This window comes from Schistocerca americana, chromosome 2 (genome assembly GCF_021461395.2).
Source record: "Schistocerca americana isolate TAMUIC-IGC-003095 chromosome 2, iqSchAmer2.1, whole genome shotgun sequence".
Classification (NCBI taxonomy): domain Eukaryota; kingdom Metazoa; phylum Arthropoda; class Insecta; order Orthoptera; family Acrididae; genus Schistocerca; species Schistocerca americana.
The window spans coordinates 181795626-181815931 of record NC_060120.1 but is presented as its reverse complement, the minus strand read 5'-3'; the positions used below and the strand labels follow the sequence as shown (position 1 = coordinate 181815931).

Genomic DNA, 20306 nt, shown 5'->3' with positions numbered 1-20306 from the left:
TGGCTGCAATTCTATTAAATAAATTAACAAAGCCGAAATTACAATGTTGTTACAAAATACAAAAATAAGTCCGCATTCATTGTGCTCAAGCCTGTAACTCCCTCACCCTCTGTGGAAATAAAAATATTCCAAAGGGCTTACAATTTTTCTTAACAAAAGAATGTGTACTAGTATCTGTTACATTATTAATTTCCATTATTATTCCATAAATGAATCTAGAAATAAACATAGTAAACAATCCAGGATTGCATAATTAATAATAAAAATTTTAAGTGTACCAATAATTCATAATTTCAAATGTTTCTTAAAAAAATAATTTAATAATACTGGTAATGCTAGAGGACGATGTCCCGTTACAAAGTCCACTTAAAATGCATGGTCTGCAATTCATTCTGGGTGTTCTAATTTTCGTTCCTGCACTCCATTTTCATTCATAAATTAACAGTAGAGAGATTTAAATTGAAAAATCATTCCAGGCTCATCCCTTGAATTAGCCAATGTACTTTGCAGTAATGGTAAAGTCTCTGTACTCTTTGATCAGTTCCATCAAACTCGATTGCAATTGACAGTGGAATTATGTGTGGGACATCAGAAATATTACTATTTGTATCACCTGTGTCTTCATGTGCTGCATGCCTGCAAATTTAGCACAGAGTATGTGACGTTTGCCCGCTTTATTTCTTCATTGATAGTCCTTGGTGTCGATGTACTGTGTTCTTATACTGGCTGAAAAATGGGGGTGGAAGTTCAACACTGACTCCTGTAAATGATGTAGCTGACAGTTGCACAGTTGCATTTCTCAGTTCTTTATTGTCACAGTTCACCCCCTCCCCCCATATTACACCGTTATCTGGCCAATTCACAGTTCACTAATGGGAAATAATAAGCCTCATGAATAGCTTGCAGGCAAACATCAACATAATGCTACAATAGTTTGCTATTGAACATCCGTGAGCAGTAAATATCTAACCACACAGTTCTTGCAGAATAATAAGGTATGTGTGACACTGTTTCTCAAATAAATTGTATAGACACTGTCATTGTTTTAACACACGGCCTATTAGTGTTACACTAATTCTACTGTTAAGCTAATGCATTACTCTTAACTGATACAGACTTCCTATCCGAAAATCGGCTATGGACTGACTGTCTTGAGGCCAGAAATCAGGCCTTTATATATCCTCACAATAATGGGTACTGAAACTATACATTTACGTTACAGAAATTACAGTTAAAACATAACTCATTCAATTAACTGAATCCATAGAATAATTCCTTCTTTTTAACAGATTCTTCTACCACTGAGGTTAGGCTGAATTATTTGTTTAAATAATGAAATTAACAGATATAGTTATACAAACAATACTTTTGTCACATGGTAATTATTTTGGCATTAATTAAGGGCTGGCTTTGCTAATATGTTTTCAAATAGAGCCAAATAAATACTTTAAGCATCCTAGTAGCTCTTCTTCCAAATGTTTATAATTAGTACAGAATTTATATTTGTTTATGTTTATAAGTCAACAACATAATCTAAGCCATGAAAGAATTACTGATTTTACCGTATAACAAAGGTATTAACTAGGAATGGTCAAAATAAATTAGGAAATTGATTACAAATACAAAACTAAGCCCAAAATTAGATCTGATGCTATATTTCTTAAGACTCATACATGGTAATGGTAATTAGTCAAAAATGAAAAAAATGAATTTAAGAAGCAGGCGGCAAAACAAGGGAGGAAGTAGAGAGATCCCAGCTTGCTTCATCACAAGTGCTTCTTAAAATACCCAACAATGAATCCCATCTGTTGATCATTGTAATTCTTTTCTCTTTCATTGTAGACTAAATCTTTAAATTCTTTCTGAGTGGCATTGTAATACTGCTTCTGAATAAATTTGCAGCATCTGTTGCTTATGAAACTGTGTAATAATATATTGAGAATTTTCATCCCTCTCTTCTGTCATTCATTCATTTTTAAAGGCTTGTGACAATAAATCTCTAGACTGCCTCTTTTTGTGCCGACAACCACTGGACCTGCGAATGTCTCTCATACCATGAACAAATAGCGAAGGGTAAACAGTGCTGACACCACGATCCTGTTGAGTGAAGAGACCTGTACCGACCGAAAAATGCCACTTTGCTGTACTAAATGAAATGTTGGGCTGTACCAAGTACTTTTGGGAAGAAACGAGCAAAGTGATACAGGCAGAGACTTGACCTGCACACTCAGCCCGTGTGAAGTTTGGGCATGCTATGGCTGGCACTGCTTTAGAGTTTGTGATAACTGCATATGAAAAAGACGTGGTTTTAAGCACCTCCTTAAAAGTCTCCCTACAGACTGCATTGGAATTGCTAATTCACATGACAAGCTATCTGAAGTTATTTCTTGGGTCTACAAGTGTAACACTCTCTCTCTCTCTCTCATCAATATGTTCTTCAGTCACTCTTGCTCTTCTGTACTCTTCCCTTTGCAAAGACAGCCAGTGTCTTAAAAGTGATGATATCATCTATGGATGTCATTATCACTTGGAAGATTACAATGGAACTTATGCAGAACACACATTACACTGTAACAACAGATTAAGTCCTTGCAAAATGTAAAACACCAAAAGCTTTCTGTTCACTAGTTGCCATTTTTGCCAGTGGCACTTACTAACTGAAGACACAGGAATAAGTGCATGTGCACTTTCATTTGATGTATTATTTATAATCATAAGTTGAATGTAATTAATCCTACAAAGCCTTAAAACCCTGATGATTGTTTTGAAACACTGGGTACAATATAGACAATATTATCTACAAAAATAATCAAAAGACTGTGTTCCGTGCATTGCATTAAATGGAACACATATATAATTGAAACAATGGAAAACACAGAATGGAATAACAACAATATGGGAAGGATAGATTGTTACTCACCACATTCAGGAGGCATTGAGTTGGATCTTAGTGCCTGGAGATGACACTAGCGCTCTCTCTCTCTCTCTCTCTCTCTCTCTCTCTCTCTCTCTCTCTCGTGTGTGTGTCTGTGTGTGTGTGTGTGTGTGTGTGTGTGTGTGTGAGAGAGAGAGAGAAAAGTTGCCCAGAACCCTAGGTCAGGGGAGACTTTGTGGATGGGATGAGGACAGACTCCATGGAGAAAACTAAATTCCAACCATATGTTCTAATTGTTTTCTTTAATCTTCTGTATTCAAAGCATAGGCATGTTATTTGCAGTACGTCACAATATGATTTGCTTAATCACCTATGTGTTACTAAACCCTGAATCATAAGATGAGGGCCATAATTATATTACTTGATTGTGTACAAACATTAACTATTCAGTATGAATAATTTTTAACACTTCAATTCAGACAGGAGTCACATTCCAACTGATTCCTCCTCCTGAAACACGACTGTCCAGTTGGCGAGGAGGCTATGAAACAAAGTATGCTGTCTATGATGTCAGGAAGATAACATTGCCTGGGAGTATGATAAGCATCGCGGCAGAAACATCATCTCCAAAAATATTCACTGTAAATATTCCACCGGTTCTTCATGCAAACCGATATATTGTTGGTAAGTTGAATTGTAAATTTATCAAATATATGGCATTGTGTTAAAGGTGTTAATGTGGGTATATTTAGGCTAAAATTGTACTATTGATTGTAACAACACAGGCTAATCTACTAGACTGGCCCAGGTAACAGGTACCAAAACTCATCTCCACCATTAAAGGAGTGTTATGTGACTGATAGGTGCTTTTGGCAGTGTTATAGTACCAGCCTTTAAAAAGATGTAGAACTTGGTCAAGTCAGCCATATACTAAGTTTGCTAAATCTAATATTTCAATTATTGGCTTCATAACATTTATTGACTGATGAAAACAACTGCTAATAACATTATGTTACATGAATAATATTCCATGGATACCACGTAGGGAAATCACTGAAATACAGAAGCCTTCAAAGAACATTATTTTGCTATAGTGCAATAAAGCGCAAGGTCTTAAATCTTTGTAATAATGTATTATTAAAATGCCATTATGAACTACATAATTGGCCAAAACAGTACTGCTCAGAAAGCCTTTGAAAAATTTCTTCACTGAAATACAAATAGTTAACCAATAAATCTCCGTTTCATTCTTGAACTATACTGTATTATCCCAAGAGATTGAATATGGTCTGAGACAGTTTAGCATTATGGCATAGCTATGAAATAGTAGTACAGTAAAGCTTTGATAATTTTCTCATGATTCTTGTCCCAGCACTATTAAAAATGTTAGTCCTTCAAAGCTTGTTTGATCTTTCTAAAAATGTCATTGTTGAGCTGAATGTTCACAAAGTAAGTGTCTACAGTATCTCCAGGAGAGAAAAAAATTGTGCTCTGGAATTGTGGAAAATTCAAGATGGAAGATAATAAATATAAGGTGATAGATCGATACTCGCCAAATAGAGGAAGCATTGAGCAGTGGACAGCTTTGTGCAGAAGAGCAGCAATATCATCTGTCAGAGCTAAAACAAACTCAGATTTCTCAACACTGATTCTTTGAGCAATCGGGCAGCAGTAGGTCTCCTCTATTTGGCGAACAGAGGTCTGTCCCCTTATACTTATAATGACATTACTCTTTGTCACAAATAACTGCTTGTTACATTTGTTCTCTGTGATTTGCTGCCTTCCCTCATTCCATTTTAGCTGTATTTGTCTTCAGGGCTATTAACTGCACCCAAAGCTTGTGATAAAATAGCTTTTACTTTAGCAGAAAGCACCATCATTTTCCATTATATTGCATTAAATATTTTGCAAGTAGCTGATCCCAGTGCATTGTGCTGTGTCCATAAAGTAACACATTGCCCCTCCCCTTACATGCCTTAAAAATAGTGGGCGAGGGGGATGTGGGACCTGTACTAGTGAAATGCATTTTTGTAGTAAAAAGGTAACATCACTGGAAATCATTAGCCAAGTAAAAGCACTAGGTTTCCACTTGTATCATTAGAGACTTAATTGTTGTAGCATTACCAATGAAAGTAAAAGCAGAATAAAAGAATTTCAGTAACAACCCATGAAGTAACAAACATGGAAATTCTTTTGTTATTAAAATAGAGGTATGTTTTATCCAACTAACATTCAAAACTAGTGTAAGAACTAACTGACCTTATCAGCCTTTCATATTCAATTTTGCCATCAAAATACTGTGACACGTTTCTATTATTATTATTTTTTTCTTTTGTTATTAAATTTAAAGCAATAATTACAGTTGCATTGCAGGCACTCCACTCATCGCTTTAACATTTGTTTGATGTTTGAGTTTACCTAAATTATGAGCCCTTGTGGTTATTGCAATTGATATTATTCTTAGATGAGAACTTTGGAAGACTGTAACGTCTTGAAGTGAAGGCAAAAATCATTATTTTTAAGAAGCCTGGGCACATTCAGTTTGGTAACACATTTTCAGAAAGTGAATGTAACAAACATCCAATTTTTCAGTGATTTCAATGACTTCAACGTGATTGACCACTTACTTCCAGAGTGATTATTCAGAAGGTACCCATAACCAGGGACAACTGAAATCTCTGCAGAATGTCACCTAATAGCCCTCTCTCTCCATCCTAGCATACCACATGTCACACTTCCTTATTATGCCTGCTTCCCATTGTCATCATTTCTGTTCTTATTTTCTCTTTTTGCTTCCTCACTTTTATTATTCTCTTTAGTTTTGCTTTTGTGGACGGTCTATTTGATTTTCCATTGCATAGCTTCCACTGCTTTCTGCATCCCTCTCGAATATATTTGTTTCTGTTATTTCTCTAACATATCTGTTTCTTGTAGTGCATCTGAGAAAATATGGTAAAAAAACTTTCATCTGAAAACTCTTAATGTCTTCCATTGCAGTTCATCATCATTCATTTTGTCGTCAGTCCCAAGAACTTTCAGGGATGTGGAACAAATCGAGATATACATTAACGCATGAAAAGCCAATAATTGAAATGTACCTTGTATGCTGTATTAACAGTTAACTATCACTACACTACTTAATACAATTCATATTTATGGCACATAAATTTAATCAAGCACATTAGAAAACTGCTACTTTGAAAGAAGCTGCTGTCTTCTTATTTATACAAGATGGCTGTTGTTGATAGTTCTGTTGTAGTAGTAGTAGCAGCAGTAGTAGTTCTGTTCATTGGAAGATCACTTTTACAATGGCATTAGACATGTCATAGTACTACACTCTCAGAACAATGAAATTAACATAATTCATGTATACAGGCATTCACATACTTACAGCAGAGGATATAAAATGTAGGCTGGTAGTGGTAAGAAAAGAATTTCTGAAGAAGAGAAATTTGTTAACGTTGAATTTAGACTTAAGTGTTAGGAAGTTCTGGAGGTATTTGTCTGGATTGTAGCCATGTATGGAAGTGAAACATGGACAATAAACAGTTTAGATGAAAGGAGAATAGGAACTTTGGAATTGTGATTCTACAGAAGATTGCTGAAGATTAGATGGGTTGATCACATAACTAATGAGAAAGTACTGCATAGAATGGGAGTGATAGGAAATTTATGGTACGACTTGACCAAGAGAAAGGATTGGTTGATAGGACATATCCTGAGACATCAAGGGATCACCGATTTAGTAGTGGAGGGAAGTGCATGAGGCAAAAATCATAGACGGAGACCAAGAGATGAATAGAGTAAGCAGATTCAGAAAGATGTAGGTTGTAGTAGTTACTCAGAGGCCAAGAGACTCACACAGGATGGAGTAGCATGGACAGCTGCATCAAACCAGTCTTCGGACTGAAGACCACAACAACAACAACAACAACAACAACACAGTTACAGGTCTAGTTTGCCAAGGATGGGACAGATAATTGGCTGTGGCATTATCATAGGAACCATCCCAGCATTTGCTGAAGTACTTCAGGGAAACCATGGAAAACTTAAATCAGGATGGCTGAATGATGACTGGAGTATGCACACTTCTGAATACAAGACTAGTCTGTTTAAAACAGTGCTATGTCATTCAGTTGATGTCTAATGTACAATACTGTTTGGCCAAAAAGTTGTTTATCGCTGTAAAAGGCTATTGCTAAATTGCTCTTTCATTTCTAACTAAGTCACTGCAAACACTTCATACATTATATACACATTGTTTCATAATCACCTGACGGTAGGACTGTAGCGACGATGTTAGGTTTCTGTTTTGTGTGCTGCGTGTTCCCATTTACTAACTCTAAAAACTGGGTCAGAACCCCTCTAAAATGAGTGAGATGTTGAAATCAGAAACAGGGTAAGGTATTATACATTGCATAGCTTTGGGAGTAAGTTTTTCCAGAAAACGAAAAAACAAAACAAAAAACAAAAAAAAGTAGTGTTGAACGTGTTCCACGAAGTGATAATTTTGTTATTGTTGTTGTTGTTGTTGTTTATTTGTATTACATTATTTGCTAAACTCACACTGTGTTATCTAAGTAATCCTTCACTTTATAGAATGTATTGCTTAGCAGGTATTTTTTAACCACCTCTTTAAATAAGTTTGTTTTAGTAATCTCTTGACTTTCGTTGGGTAGTTTATGGTATGGTTTTATTCCCTTTTGTGACTTTTATGTTCATTCTTTCTTAGTAAATGTAAGTTCAGTTTAGATCTTGTTCCAAGGTTGTGGAGAGAACTGTTAGTGCAGTAGTTATGAATGCCATTTTTTATTTGTACATCTGATTAGTAAAGGTACTCACATGGTGTAGTTAAAATCCCCAGGGTTTTGAACAGATTTTAAAGTGAGCTTGACTACTTCTTTTGGATATTATTCATACGGCCCTTTTCTGTAGTTTGAAAACAATGTTCATATTTTGAGCATTTGTTCATTTACTTCATTATATTGATATTTTTCAAAGAAAAAAATTACCAACAGTTACAGATTCTGATTGCTCTTTACATTGCATTACTATTTGGAATGTAGCTTTACACTGAACACTGCTACTTCCTATGTAGTTAATAGAACAGTCCTTAAATCTTGATATTCAAATGATTTATAGGGAGAGTAGCTAATGAGGTATGTTTTTAATTTTCTTTAAAACTGATTGGGCTTCCCAATCTGTAACATTGCATTAGACGAAAGCTTGTTGAATACCTTTGCATCCAAGCATGTATCTTCTATCTAAACCATAGAATAAAACGTCTACATGAAAATATTGTGTCTTGTATTGCACTTGTGTACCCCAAAGTTCAGCTAAAGCTGATTTATAATGTTGGTAACACAAACAGTTAGGGAATAAATACATTGTGAAATGAATGTGAGAATTCTGAGATCGTTTAAAAGGCTTCTGCAAGATGATCTGCTACTGCGTGATTTTGTGTTGAGTAAATCTTCCTTTTGGGGGAGGGGGGGGGGGGGAGGGTGGCAGTCCTAGAATACAATAAAGAGAGACAATATGCAAAGTATGCCAACACTTTCATCTTTAGGTGAACAGAATGAGAAAATTCTAAAGGTGAGACATGCGGAACTAGGAGTCTGGATTAGTTCATCTGTGTGTTGACTCCATTGTGACTTGTGATCCAGCTGGTTCCCTGAGAGTATGTGACCACTCATGTCTATCTGTGTTGCTAGCAATTTATTTTTGCTTGTCTGAAATGACAGAATGAACCAGTTGTAGGCATCTAAAGCATCTAAAGCTACAATCTGAGATATGTTGGGTAAAGCTCATGTGTATTGTATTGTGTATTGAAGCGGGGACCTGGAAACAACAGAGAGGCTTTGTCCTGCTGTAGCCCTCAGTGATTCACAACCCCATAATAGGCCACAGCAGTCCACCCACCCCACTGCCTCCCCACACCGAACCCAGTGTTATTGTGCGGTTCGGCCCCCAGTGGTGGTTTTTTTTTTTTTTTTAGAGGCTATATAGCTAATAGACATATTGTTGAGGATATTATTTCAAATTGAACTGTAGCACCAATCAAGTGCTGACACATGTTCACACTGCTCAATTTCATTGAAAATTTGGCAGAGAACCCCAGGCTTATCATCTAATTTCAGCTGTGAATGAGAGAGGATAGAAAATAGGGCCTAAATGTCCTGTCAATGATGAAGTTATTAAAGAACAACAGCTCGCTTGGGTTGGAATTTTTTCAGCTGTGTCATTTCTACATTTACATCATACTCCGCAAGCCACCTAATGGTGTGTGGCAGAGGGTACTTTCGGTACCACTATCTGAACCCTCCAACCCTGTTCCACTTGCGAATAGTGCTTGGGAAGAATGATTGTCAGTAAGCCTCTCTATTGGCTCTAATTTCTCGAACTTTCTCCTTGTGGTTAGTAAGCGAGATGTATGTGGGGGAAGTAATATGTTGTCAGACTCCTCCTGAAAAATGCTGTCCCGAAATTTCAGTAGTAAATCTCTCCGTGATTCACAACACCTCTCTTGTAACGCCTGCCAGTGGAGTTTGTTTAGGATCTCCTTAACGATCTCTCGCCAGCTAAACAATTGCATGACAAAATGCGCCACTCTCCTTAGGATCTACTCTATCTCCTCTATCAGTCCTACCTGATAGGGATCCAAGACAGATGAACAATACTCAAGAATTGGATGAACAAGTGCCTCATAAGCCACTTCTTTCATGGATGAGTTACATTTCCTTAAGATTCTTCTGTTGAGTCTGAGTCTGGCGTCTGTTTTTCCCCGTATCTGTTTTATATGGTCATTCCACTTAGGTCGCTCTGGATGGTTACGCCTAGATATTTTACGGCAGACGCTGTCTCCAGCTGTTTGTCATCAATAATGTAGCTGTACAGTAGTGGATTTCTTTTCTTATGTATGCACAATATGTTATATTTATTTACATTCAGGGTCAACTGCCAGAGTCTGCACCATTCATCAATTCTCTGCAGGTCGTTCTGCAAATTGTTACTATCTTCTTGCATTGCTACTTTGGTATAGACAACTGCATCTTCTGTGAATAGCCTTAAAGAGCATCCAAAGCTTTCTACTAGATCATTTATATATATTGTAAACATCAGTGGTCCTGTCACACTTCCCTTTGGTACTCCGCATATTACCTCTACATCTGTTGATTTAGTTCCATTAAGAGCGACGTGTTGAGTTCTATCAGCAAGAAAGTCTTGAATCCAATCACGGGTGTGCTCCAATACTCCGTAAGCTCGTATTTTTTTCAGTAAATGCCAATGTGGGGAGGTGTCAAATGCCTTATTGAAGACAAGGAACACGGCATCAGCCCGAGTGCCATTGTCCACTGTGCTGTGGATCTCATGGAGGAACAGAGCAAGCCGAGTTTCACAGGATCTCTGTTTGTGGAATCCATGTTGATTTTTGTAGAGATGTTAATTTTCCGAAAATGTCATAATCTTGAACATAAAACATGTTCCATAATTCTACAACAGATTGACGTCAACGATATAGGTCTGTAACTATGTGGCTCTGTCTTACGGCCTTTCTTAAAAGCAAGAATGACCTGCACTTTTTTCCAGTTGTTGGGTACCTTCTGTTGCTCAAGCGATCTACGATACATTACTGCTTGAAGGGGAGCAAGTTCTTTTGCATAATCTTTATGGCATCTTACAGGTATCCCATCTGGTCCTGAAGCCTTTCCACTACTAAGCGATTGTAGCTGCTTTTCAATTCCACGATTGGTTATCTCAATATCTACCATTTTGACGTTTGTACGATGATTGAAAGGACGGACAGTGTTAAGATCTTTCCCCATGAAACAACTTCGGAAGACTGAATTCAGTATTTTGGCCATGTTTCAGTGCCAGTGTGGTCGCTGAAAGAATGTAGATGATTTTGACCCACTTACTGATTTTACATACAACCAAAATCTCTTAGGCTTTTTACTCAGGTCGGTTGACAATGTCTTACTTTCAAAATCATTGAATGTTTCTCTCATTGCAGGAATTTACAAAGAAACCATCCCATGATTTGCTTTAATCAATTAAGGAAGCTGACATTCCTTATTCACACTGCAGTTAAACAGTAATAGAGAAATTAGTTGTAAAAGTGAATCCAGGAATGAAATATGCACTTTAAACAATATTTTTGGGTAAAACACATTGTCTCTCTCTCTCTCTCTCTCTGCCTGTGCGTGTGTGTGTGTGTGTGTGTGTGTGTGTGTGTGTGTGTGTGTGTGTGTGTGTGTGTGTGTGTTTGCCACCGGTCATGCAACTTCCATTAACATAATATATTGATTTTGCTCATTACTGTATCTTTAATAATAAGTCATTTATTATTATCTGCACAACACTAAAATGTCATACTTCATTTATTTAGATACTTCTCATATGATGATGAGTGTAATTCACTGTTCATGCACAACACCAGTGATAGCTGAGGGCTTTGTTTTCATAAGAAATATTCAAAAATCTACTGACTGTTGGCTGACACTTTCCATTTCCTTGAATGATGTCATTCATGCTTAAATTTTTGAAACATGATGTGTAAGAATGTATTTGTTTCTTAGAGAGTTATTGAGTACTCGAAGTATAAGGAACCATATAAACAAGTTCATTTGTTTTGTCTATACTTTACTTTGAAATGTTTCATTTTTTGAGTGGCGTCTTCTGTTTTTTCTAAATAACTTCTTTTCACTTTTTAGGCTATGGCCAGGAACGTGGTGGCATTGTCACAAGGATTCACAACACACATTGGAAAGAAATAGATGTAGTTTATATGGAAAATATACCATGGTTTATACCAGTTTACCTCCATACACTCAAAATAACATCTCAGGGTAGGAAAATTGAACCAGGTAAGCTACAGAGCCAAAATCAATTCACAACAAATCACAGTGAAGGTTCAGTTTTCATCTTTTTTGTGTGCTAATAATTTCCAAAATGAACTGTATAGTTATATTTGTTTCTACATTACAATGATATTTCACAAAAGCAGCACGGCTTCAGGATTTAGATTACACACCCTTTCTTGAAATACAAAGTTTATTAGAACTGGCGACATTGTTTCTCCAACACATATGTTGTCATAGTTCTCCATGTAATGTCACAATCCTGAATGGAGGAAGATGGGGAAAGTCTGAGCGTTGCTCGTTGTGAGAAGAAGACAGGTTGAGCAGCTCAAAGAAAGAAAGAATTACATGACATCGCTGTGTTGCACAGATCTTTCGGAGGCTGTGCTTCATCATATATTGGGAAAATAAAAATTTATGTTTACCGTATGTTGTTTTCATCACAGTAAATCATTTGGTGAAAAAAGTGCTTTGGCTGCTCTGTGTATTTCAACTTAATGATGAATTTAGTTTAAGTATATATTCATTTATAGCTTCATACTTGCACAGGGCAATCTAAAAAAGGATTTTGATTTTTCTGTACATGGTATGTTTATGGCACCAGTGATAGGCAGTATCTTAACAAATCTAGATGGTTATTAGAATAAATAGATCATTCAAAAAATTGATTTTTGGGCTTTTATTTGTTATTCATAACTAAAATAATGAACAATGTAGAATACAACTGCATTTTCTCTGTTTACTTCTGAAACAGAACTCCCTCTCACATAACCAGCGTTTTTTCATTTGAGTCTGCACACTTTCTGTTTGTCTTGTCTTCTGTGCTCCTTCCTTCATGCCCCTGTCATTAGTCACTTCCTTTCCTTCACATCATCTTCTGTTCTTTTTCTTCCTTCCCTATCAATAGTTTATCTATTTATGGATGTTGTAGTTCTCTCTTTTAATGTGGGATTTTATCAGCTTTAGTTAATCTCAGGTCGTAGGGTCTGATGACCATGTAGTTCGGTCCCTTCTCCAACCAACCAACCAACCAGCTTCTGTTTGATGAATAAGTTATTAATGATTGGTACAGGACTGTGTCTCTGTGGTTTAGTGGGTCAAGTTTCAGACTACAAAGCTAAATGTCTAGAGCTCAATCCCCAGTTGGTCCTAGATTTTGTCTATCACTTATTGCTTATTTCCCCCCTAGCAATGAGAAAAATGCCACATCAGGTCGCACTGTGTTTCAGAGTCTATGTTAAAATATAGGTCTCCCTATAATTCCTAGAAGAATCGTTTCAGAGGTCAGAGAAAGGCAAGGGAAAGCTACATCCAATATAACAATGTCTCCTAAAGCACTCCAGTGTTCAGACTAACTTTATAGTTGAGCTCAGCTTAGTTGACTTGCAGTGTAACAAATACAACATAAAAATGGATCATTTCCAAGCGGTCTTATCAGTAACACTAGAATGAACAAAGTAAGGACTCGATGAAGGGCATCACTAAACTATACAAAAATAGAACACTTTGTGGAGTGCTGCTGGATGTTGAAAGTCATTTTAAATTAACTGAAAGTGCTTTGTGACTAACTCTGAGTATGCCTTGCATTACAAGATGAATTAATTTTCCCCTGTCTGAGATTATCTATGCAGTTACATAGATGTTTGAGATTGAAAAAATTCATAAGAGACACTGAGTTTGAGTATGTAAGAGTACATAACACGTTACGAAGCTCTGGATATACTCCAAGGCAAAAAAATGTGTCCTGTGGATTATTAGTGCTATGCAAAATCCAGCGGACTGTCTCCATAAATATTGCAGCACACTAGAAACTTCAATTCAAGAAAGTGGCAAGAGATGATTTGAAGGTTTTTCTCACCTTCCTACACCAAAGGAAGAACATAAAACTATTCCATCACAGTTTATCTGCCATTTAAAAATAAATAACTCATCTGTACATCAAGGGAGACTTAAAACCAAGTTCAGACAGATGATAACCGCAGAAATGTGGAAGAAATTAGCTGAAGAGTTTCAAATCAAGTTATGATAGAAAAAGACATTTATCATTAATTTTTATTTTGAAAGGTATTTGTATTTGAGGAGGAGGGGGGGGGGGGGTAGTTGATATGGAACCACAATGAAGTTATTCACTAAAAACTAGAAGGGAATTGATTATTTCTCAATTTTTGCTGAAGATGATCATAATTTAAAAGTCTTGCCATGTTACCCCATTGCTTTTAGGTAATGTTCAAGAGATATAATTAACTGTTACCCTCTTTGTCATGCATGGAACATATTGTTTTGTAAGTTACAATGAAAAATCTTCAAAAATCGAACAAATATTCTGAAGAAATGTTTGAAAAAAGGATGGTTTTAGAAACTACAAAAGGTACATTTGTTTCATAAACGATAAAGAATTGGGACAATAGCTGTATTTGGAGATCAATTTTTTGTTATTTGCAACTACTTGTATTTCCAGGTGATAAACAAATGTTTTTATTCATTTAAATTAATAATGTTTTGAGTAAATATTTTAACAGTTATTCACAATTAACAAATGATAATTTTTATTTGTATTTTTCATCCAAATAAATTTTTCCAAAGTCTTTGTGTTATGAATGTAGAACAGTAGACCAAATACTTAACATCATAATTTTGTTTAGCATCAAAAGATAATTAATAGTATGAGGATGACACTCAGCTAACAAATAAAAACAGCCACTACAGAGAACTGTGATTCCCCCCCCCCCCCCCCCCTCTCCCCTCTCGTGACATATTTATATTCTAAATCATTCTATCCAAGTGCAGATGACTTGTAAAAAATCTGTGACATAACGCAATCATTATTCAAGTATACAGCTAATGATAATTAGCCAATATTAATATATTTCTGTTATAGATAGTATCTGTCTCATGAAGTCACTAAGCTACATCATGCGTGAATAATTCCACCAGATACTGACATTTCTCTAGCAAAATATTCTGGGCCCTTCTTTTAATTGGACCAAATATTATGTCTTTGCTTCCTACTTCACTGTAGATTTTCAGTCCAATATTCTATACACATTAATTTCAGTCAATTGATGAACAGTATAAAACTTTTTTCATCAAGTTTTAAGCATAGTCAAAATGATTTTCCACAAACATTTTGAGCCAACTTAATAAAAAGATTTTAATTTTTACCTGTATAGAGAGGAAAGAGTTAATAAGAATTGTTTTCTAAACTAAGGATTATTTTGACTATGCAATAGATTTGTTTTTGACAGTTCTGCCTTGCCGCATCAATTTCTTTAGAGTTCTCCCAGAGGACACACATAAAATTTAGTGATGAATCAACAGCTGTACATTTTGTCACCTGGAGATATTTTTGTTGGCCTCATTTTGATTTATTTACACAGATGAGCAGCTTTGCTTTGGCTTTCAGGTCAGTAAGAGGGAAATAAGAAGAAATGTATAATTTGGTATATGTGAAATTATGTTGGTATTTAAAACGAAGAAGGTAATTAGATTAAAAAGTGCAGCAACAAACAGGATGCTAGTTGTAAAATGAACTGATTAATAATATAATGGAAGGAAACATTCCACGTGGGAAAAATTATATATAAAAACAAAGATGAGGTGACTTACCGAACAAAAGCGCTGGCAGGTCGATAGACACACAAACAAACACAAACATACACACAAAATTCAAGCTTTCGCAACAAACTGTTGCCTCATCAGGAAAGAGGGAAGGAGAGGGGAAGACGAAAGGAAGTGGGTTTTAAGGGAGAGGGTAAGGAGTCATTACAATCCCGGGAGCGGAAAGACTTACCTTAGGGGAAAAAAGGAGGAAAAAAGGACAGGTATACACTCACACACACGCACATATCCATCCACACATACAGACACAAGCAGGAACTGATTAATAAGATACTTGTGTAAACAGTTACAACAGACTTTAAATAAGGAAATAGTTAATAAATAAAATATACTCACCAAGCGGTGGCAGGGGCGCGCGCGCACACACACACACACACACACACACACACACACACACACACACACACACACACACTCGATCGCATCTCGCACACACGAGAACACAGTCTCTTGCTGGTGAGGCCAGACTCGCTAGTTTTGCCTCAGCAGCCAGAGACACTGTGTGTGTGTGTGTGTGTGTGTGTGTGTGTGTGTGTGGTGGTTATTTCTGACGAAGGCCTTGTTGGCCAAAAACTCACTTTCTGACACACTTTTTGTTGTGCCTATCTGTGACTCAGCATCTCCACTACATGGTGAGTAGCAAGTGTCCTTTTCTTACCTTCACCCTGGATTTTTCATTTTTTAATTTGTGACTTAGATATTTTTAAGATTTATGTATTTACTTGAGTTTTTTTAACAGATAAAGTGTTTCTACCATTACTATATGGCATGATCATATCATACAAGAACTTTGATTAGATTTGGCTGTCAGGAACAAGTTGTTATCTGTTACAGTACTGAAGAAATACGTCCCTGGCATGGAGCGAACACGCTCCTATTACCTGGAGATCTTGATCCGCCTGCCACAACGTTCTGTAACAGAGATTTCTATAGAATTTGAGTATGTATTCCTGAAGTGGCAGGAATACCCTCCAGATGCAAATCATGGATTTTACGTTGGGGCTGCAATAATTACAGCTATGTTACCCCTGGCAAGAAGCTACACTGCTCTTCCACAGGATGTGTCACTCATTTCTTCCAGGTGCAGTAAAATTGTTTGTTAATGCCTTTGACTTCACATAAAGGTTTTCTATCTCCTAGCTTTGTTGTTACCTCATATTAGTGATACTGTTTCATGAATTCTGAGTAATAATGTAAAGCAACTTTCCTACAAACAAGTTAGAAATGTTCTTTGCACTTTTAGCATAGTGAACTTGCATTATTTTGTATGCAAATATGTTTATGTATGAGGATGTCCTGAAGAAATGGAAAATGATTGATTAATTCATATATATATGAAAGAGATTGGATGTCACGGGGGGAATGATTACTGTTCTGAGAGAGCGTACGCGTGATCAGTTTGTAGACAAAGGTTAACAGTAACATGCAGTTGGTTCCGAATGGCTGTCCAGATTTAAATGTTTCCTTGTAAGTGTAAGATTTCCTATTTATTAACAGTATGTTCTAAACCATTTTTCCGAAGTTTCTCCATTGCGTTTTCCAAATCATTGGCAACGGTTATATGTTAATCATTACAATATTCCTTTGTAGTGACAAAGTATCCACCATTTGAGCACATGTAGTAACATGTCTTTTACAGACCTCAATGTGCGTCCAGTCTGATAAACAATAATCTATGGATTATTTTCACTACAATTATCAGAATACATTCATTCTATTTTCAGATTAATCTGCATATTTGAAGAAACTACAGTTAGTAACACTCGTCAGTAACATAATTATCATAATCTGATTGCTCAGGTTTTCTTGATGTGATTGATTAATAGCGTGCTTCAGCCATCTTCTTCAGCTACCGTAGTTCTTATGGTTACATGTACTCACTGGCTGGACTTCAACTGTTGTGGGTCTGGTGCTACCATTTGTAGCTGAGTACGATTCCTGATACCAACTTTGCCCCTTTCATGCTCTTTAGTTTTTCACTGTAATATTCTGTGAAATGCAAATTCTCTCAGCATCTTCCAACTCTGGTGAATCTGATTGTCGGTGAGATTTTTATAAATTGAGTGTCAGACTTCAATCATTATTTAAATTGAAACCACCATCCCTATTTATTAAGTTTTCTGACATCTTTATTCTGATAAACTGCTTAATTATGGTGCCCCAGAAACTTGGACAGTTGTACCACGGTACTGGTCTTGTCATATTTAATTTCGTTTTTATATCATAGCGAGTGCTCCGTGACAGATGACTTGCTTCATTTTTTAGTGGAGTGTGTCATTGATGTTCCTCACATATCTCCTTGGCTGTTCTGATAGCCTGTCCCATGCCATGCCGTATCAGAGCAGTCGAAGAGAGATGTGGAGAACATCAGTGACAAACCTGATTAAAACAGCCAAGCAAATCAGTTGTGTTTACAATTTTGGGACTAACTTATGGCACTGTCTAGTTCCAGAAGAGAGAAACAAAATGCTTTTTTAGTTTTTCGAAGGTCTTGCATTGCAAAGATGAACAAAAATTATAAAATTAGAATAACTTCCAGTGGTCATAGGCTCCTTTCTCTACTGTAGTAACCACATACAGTATCACAGAAAAGAAGCTGGTGACCACTTGAGTTATTTTTACTTTTACATTTACATTTTTGTTCATTTTTGGAATCAAAGACCTCTACAAACAGTGCAACATGTTACCCCAAAGTTTAAACACAGCAAATACAAGTGAAATTAATTCACACAAATGCTCTTTATCTGGGAGGTTTAAACCTACGAAACACATAGTGGACATAAAATAAATTGTGACTGGTAATTAAACTTGTTGCTTCAGTAGATGTCAGTAACAGTCACATAAAGCCTAACCTAAAGTGTTCGCATTTAGAGAGACTAGTGTGTTCTGGTTTGATTACTTCATAACATATAAAGGAACTTGAGACCCGTCATAATTCTCTCAATTTGCATTATGACATAATGTAGGCTGGTATGTATTCCAGCGATACTGATGTGAGTGAGCAACATCTTTGAAATGACATTGTCCATTTAAGCACAGCCACCCATTGAACCCTCTCTAAACCATATTTCAAATTCAAGTAGTAATAATATCAACTGTATTCTAAATAAGATACAAATGTGAATGTAACAGATTTGGTCACCACTTTATATTCCATGCCTATCTCATCTTTTAATCAAATGAAAAAGATGACAATCTTTTAAACTGGCTTTTGATATTCAGCCACCTACACCCCTCTTAATCAGATTATCAAATTCTGTCATCCAGGAAGAATTTTCTAGTTATGAGCCATAGGTAGTCTTACAGCCAAAATAAAGGCTCCTCATGATCTTGGTGAGACAACTAGCAAAAATTATGAGTACCTTTGCCCATCCAAAAGGTCACTTAAAATAGTGGAAACTAATAACACATCATTTATTGATCAACACAGTACTGATTGAGAACTAAACTGTAATCTTATAGCTACCGTATCGTCATAGCTTTAGGACTTTAAGAGACTAAATGACTATTACATGTATCACAGACTCTGTTACAGGCAAACTCAGATTCGTGGCAGAGAAGTATCATTTGTATCAAATAATGTTGGACTTAAATCCAGTTGATTTTTTTAATTGATTAGTTTATTTATTTATTTATTTATCTTTTAATTTACTAGTGCAGGTTGTGAATGAAATGAGCACAGCATACTACTGTATTGCATTTGCTGTAGATATGTATATACAACATTGAGAAATAAAGCAGTTTTTTGAAATAACAACATTTGAGTGAGGTTGTAGGTGTCTGTGATTGTCAATTTTAAAAATAATTACATCAGTGTGGAGTAAAGTTAGAGATTAAAGTGTGTTCTTTGGTTTCTATATGTTATATACTGGATTCTGTGGAATACCTGGACTACGATGAATATATTGTGAGGGAGGAAGAGGTAGACATCCCAAGAATGAGGGCTCTAATGGAGAGATACCCATTTGCAAAGTATAGTGAAAGTGATTTCAAAGAGCAGTTTGAGTTTCATAAGGAATCTTTTGAGTCTGTGCTTGGTATGCTGGAGTCGTTACTGCAGCATAATTCTTTGTCTCCTAGGCTGCAGTGAATCTTCCACACTGGTACTTATCAAATCGTAGCAGGGGATCTCATTAACAGCTGTCGTATTACTGCTGAAAGAGCTTTTAACAATGTGATAAACAGCTTAATTGTCTAAAATCCACTGTATGTGTCAATGCCACAGAACCAAGAGCATATATAAAGGAGCAAGAGGAAATTCTATTAAATTGGTGGATTCCTGAATGTCATAGGTGCCATAGATTGCGTACATACTTTGTCCTTCTGGGACACAAACAAAACCATACAGAAATTGGAAGAATATATTTTCTATCAGTACACAGATGTGAAGATTTTCAACATTGTTAATCTGTTGGCCGGGTTCCATGCTCGATGCGCACATTTGGGACAATAGTAGAGTTGCTGCAGGATTTGAAAATGGACATTGTGATGGGTTGCTTGTTGGAATTGGTAGATGTGCCCTCTCCAAACATCTTATGACTTCGTGTTTCGACCCCACTTAGGAGCCGAAGGCCACTACCATAGAGCCCATATTGCTACCAGATGGATAATAGTGCATACATGCAGTGTTTGGAATAAATGTTTCTGAATTCATGCTAAAACAATGCAGCATAAACAAAACAAATGTGGGAATGCTATTGTGGCTGGTGCAGTTCTGCAAAACTTTAGAGCAGAATTTGGAGATGCTTCACTCTGAGGTTGTGGAGGTGAATGACATGGCCCAATATGCATTTCAGCCAAAAGCAGAAGCTGCAGGCCAAGTTTTCAGAAAGTCTATTATATTTAATTATTTTAATTAAAATTGTACATAAATTCTGGTAAAATAACAAGTTACTGTAAAGACTTTTCCTGCTTAACCCTCAAGCGGGTGTGCCTATGTATAAACTGCGCCA

General features: G+C 36.3%; 1 protein-coding gene across 1 annotated transcript in view; it reads left to right on the top strand.

Moving 5' to 3' along the window:
- LOC124594797 (GPI transamidase component PIG-T) overlaps positions 1-20306 on the top strand; it is a 96731-nt gene that overhangs the window by 61888 nt on the left and 14537 nt on the right. The window contains exons 6-8 of the mRNA XM_047133217.1: positions 3355-3559; positions 11590-11742; positions 16189-16435. Of these exons, the coding sequence (XP_046989173.1) occupies positions 3355-3559; positions 11590-11742; positions 16189-16435 (605 nt within the window). The remainder of the gene's footprint in view (positions 1-3354; positions 3560-11589; positions 11743-16188; positions 16436-20306) is intronic.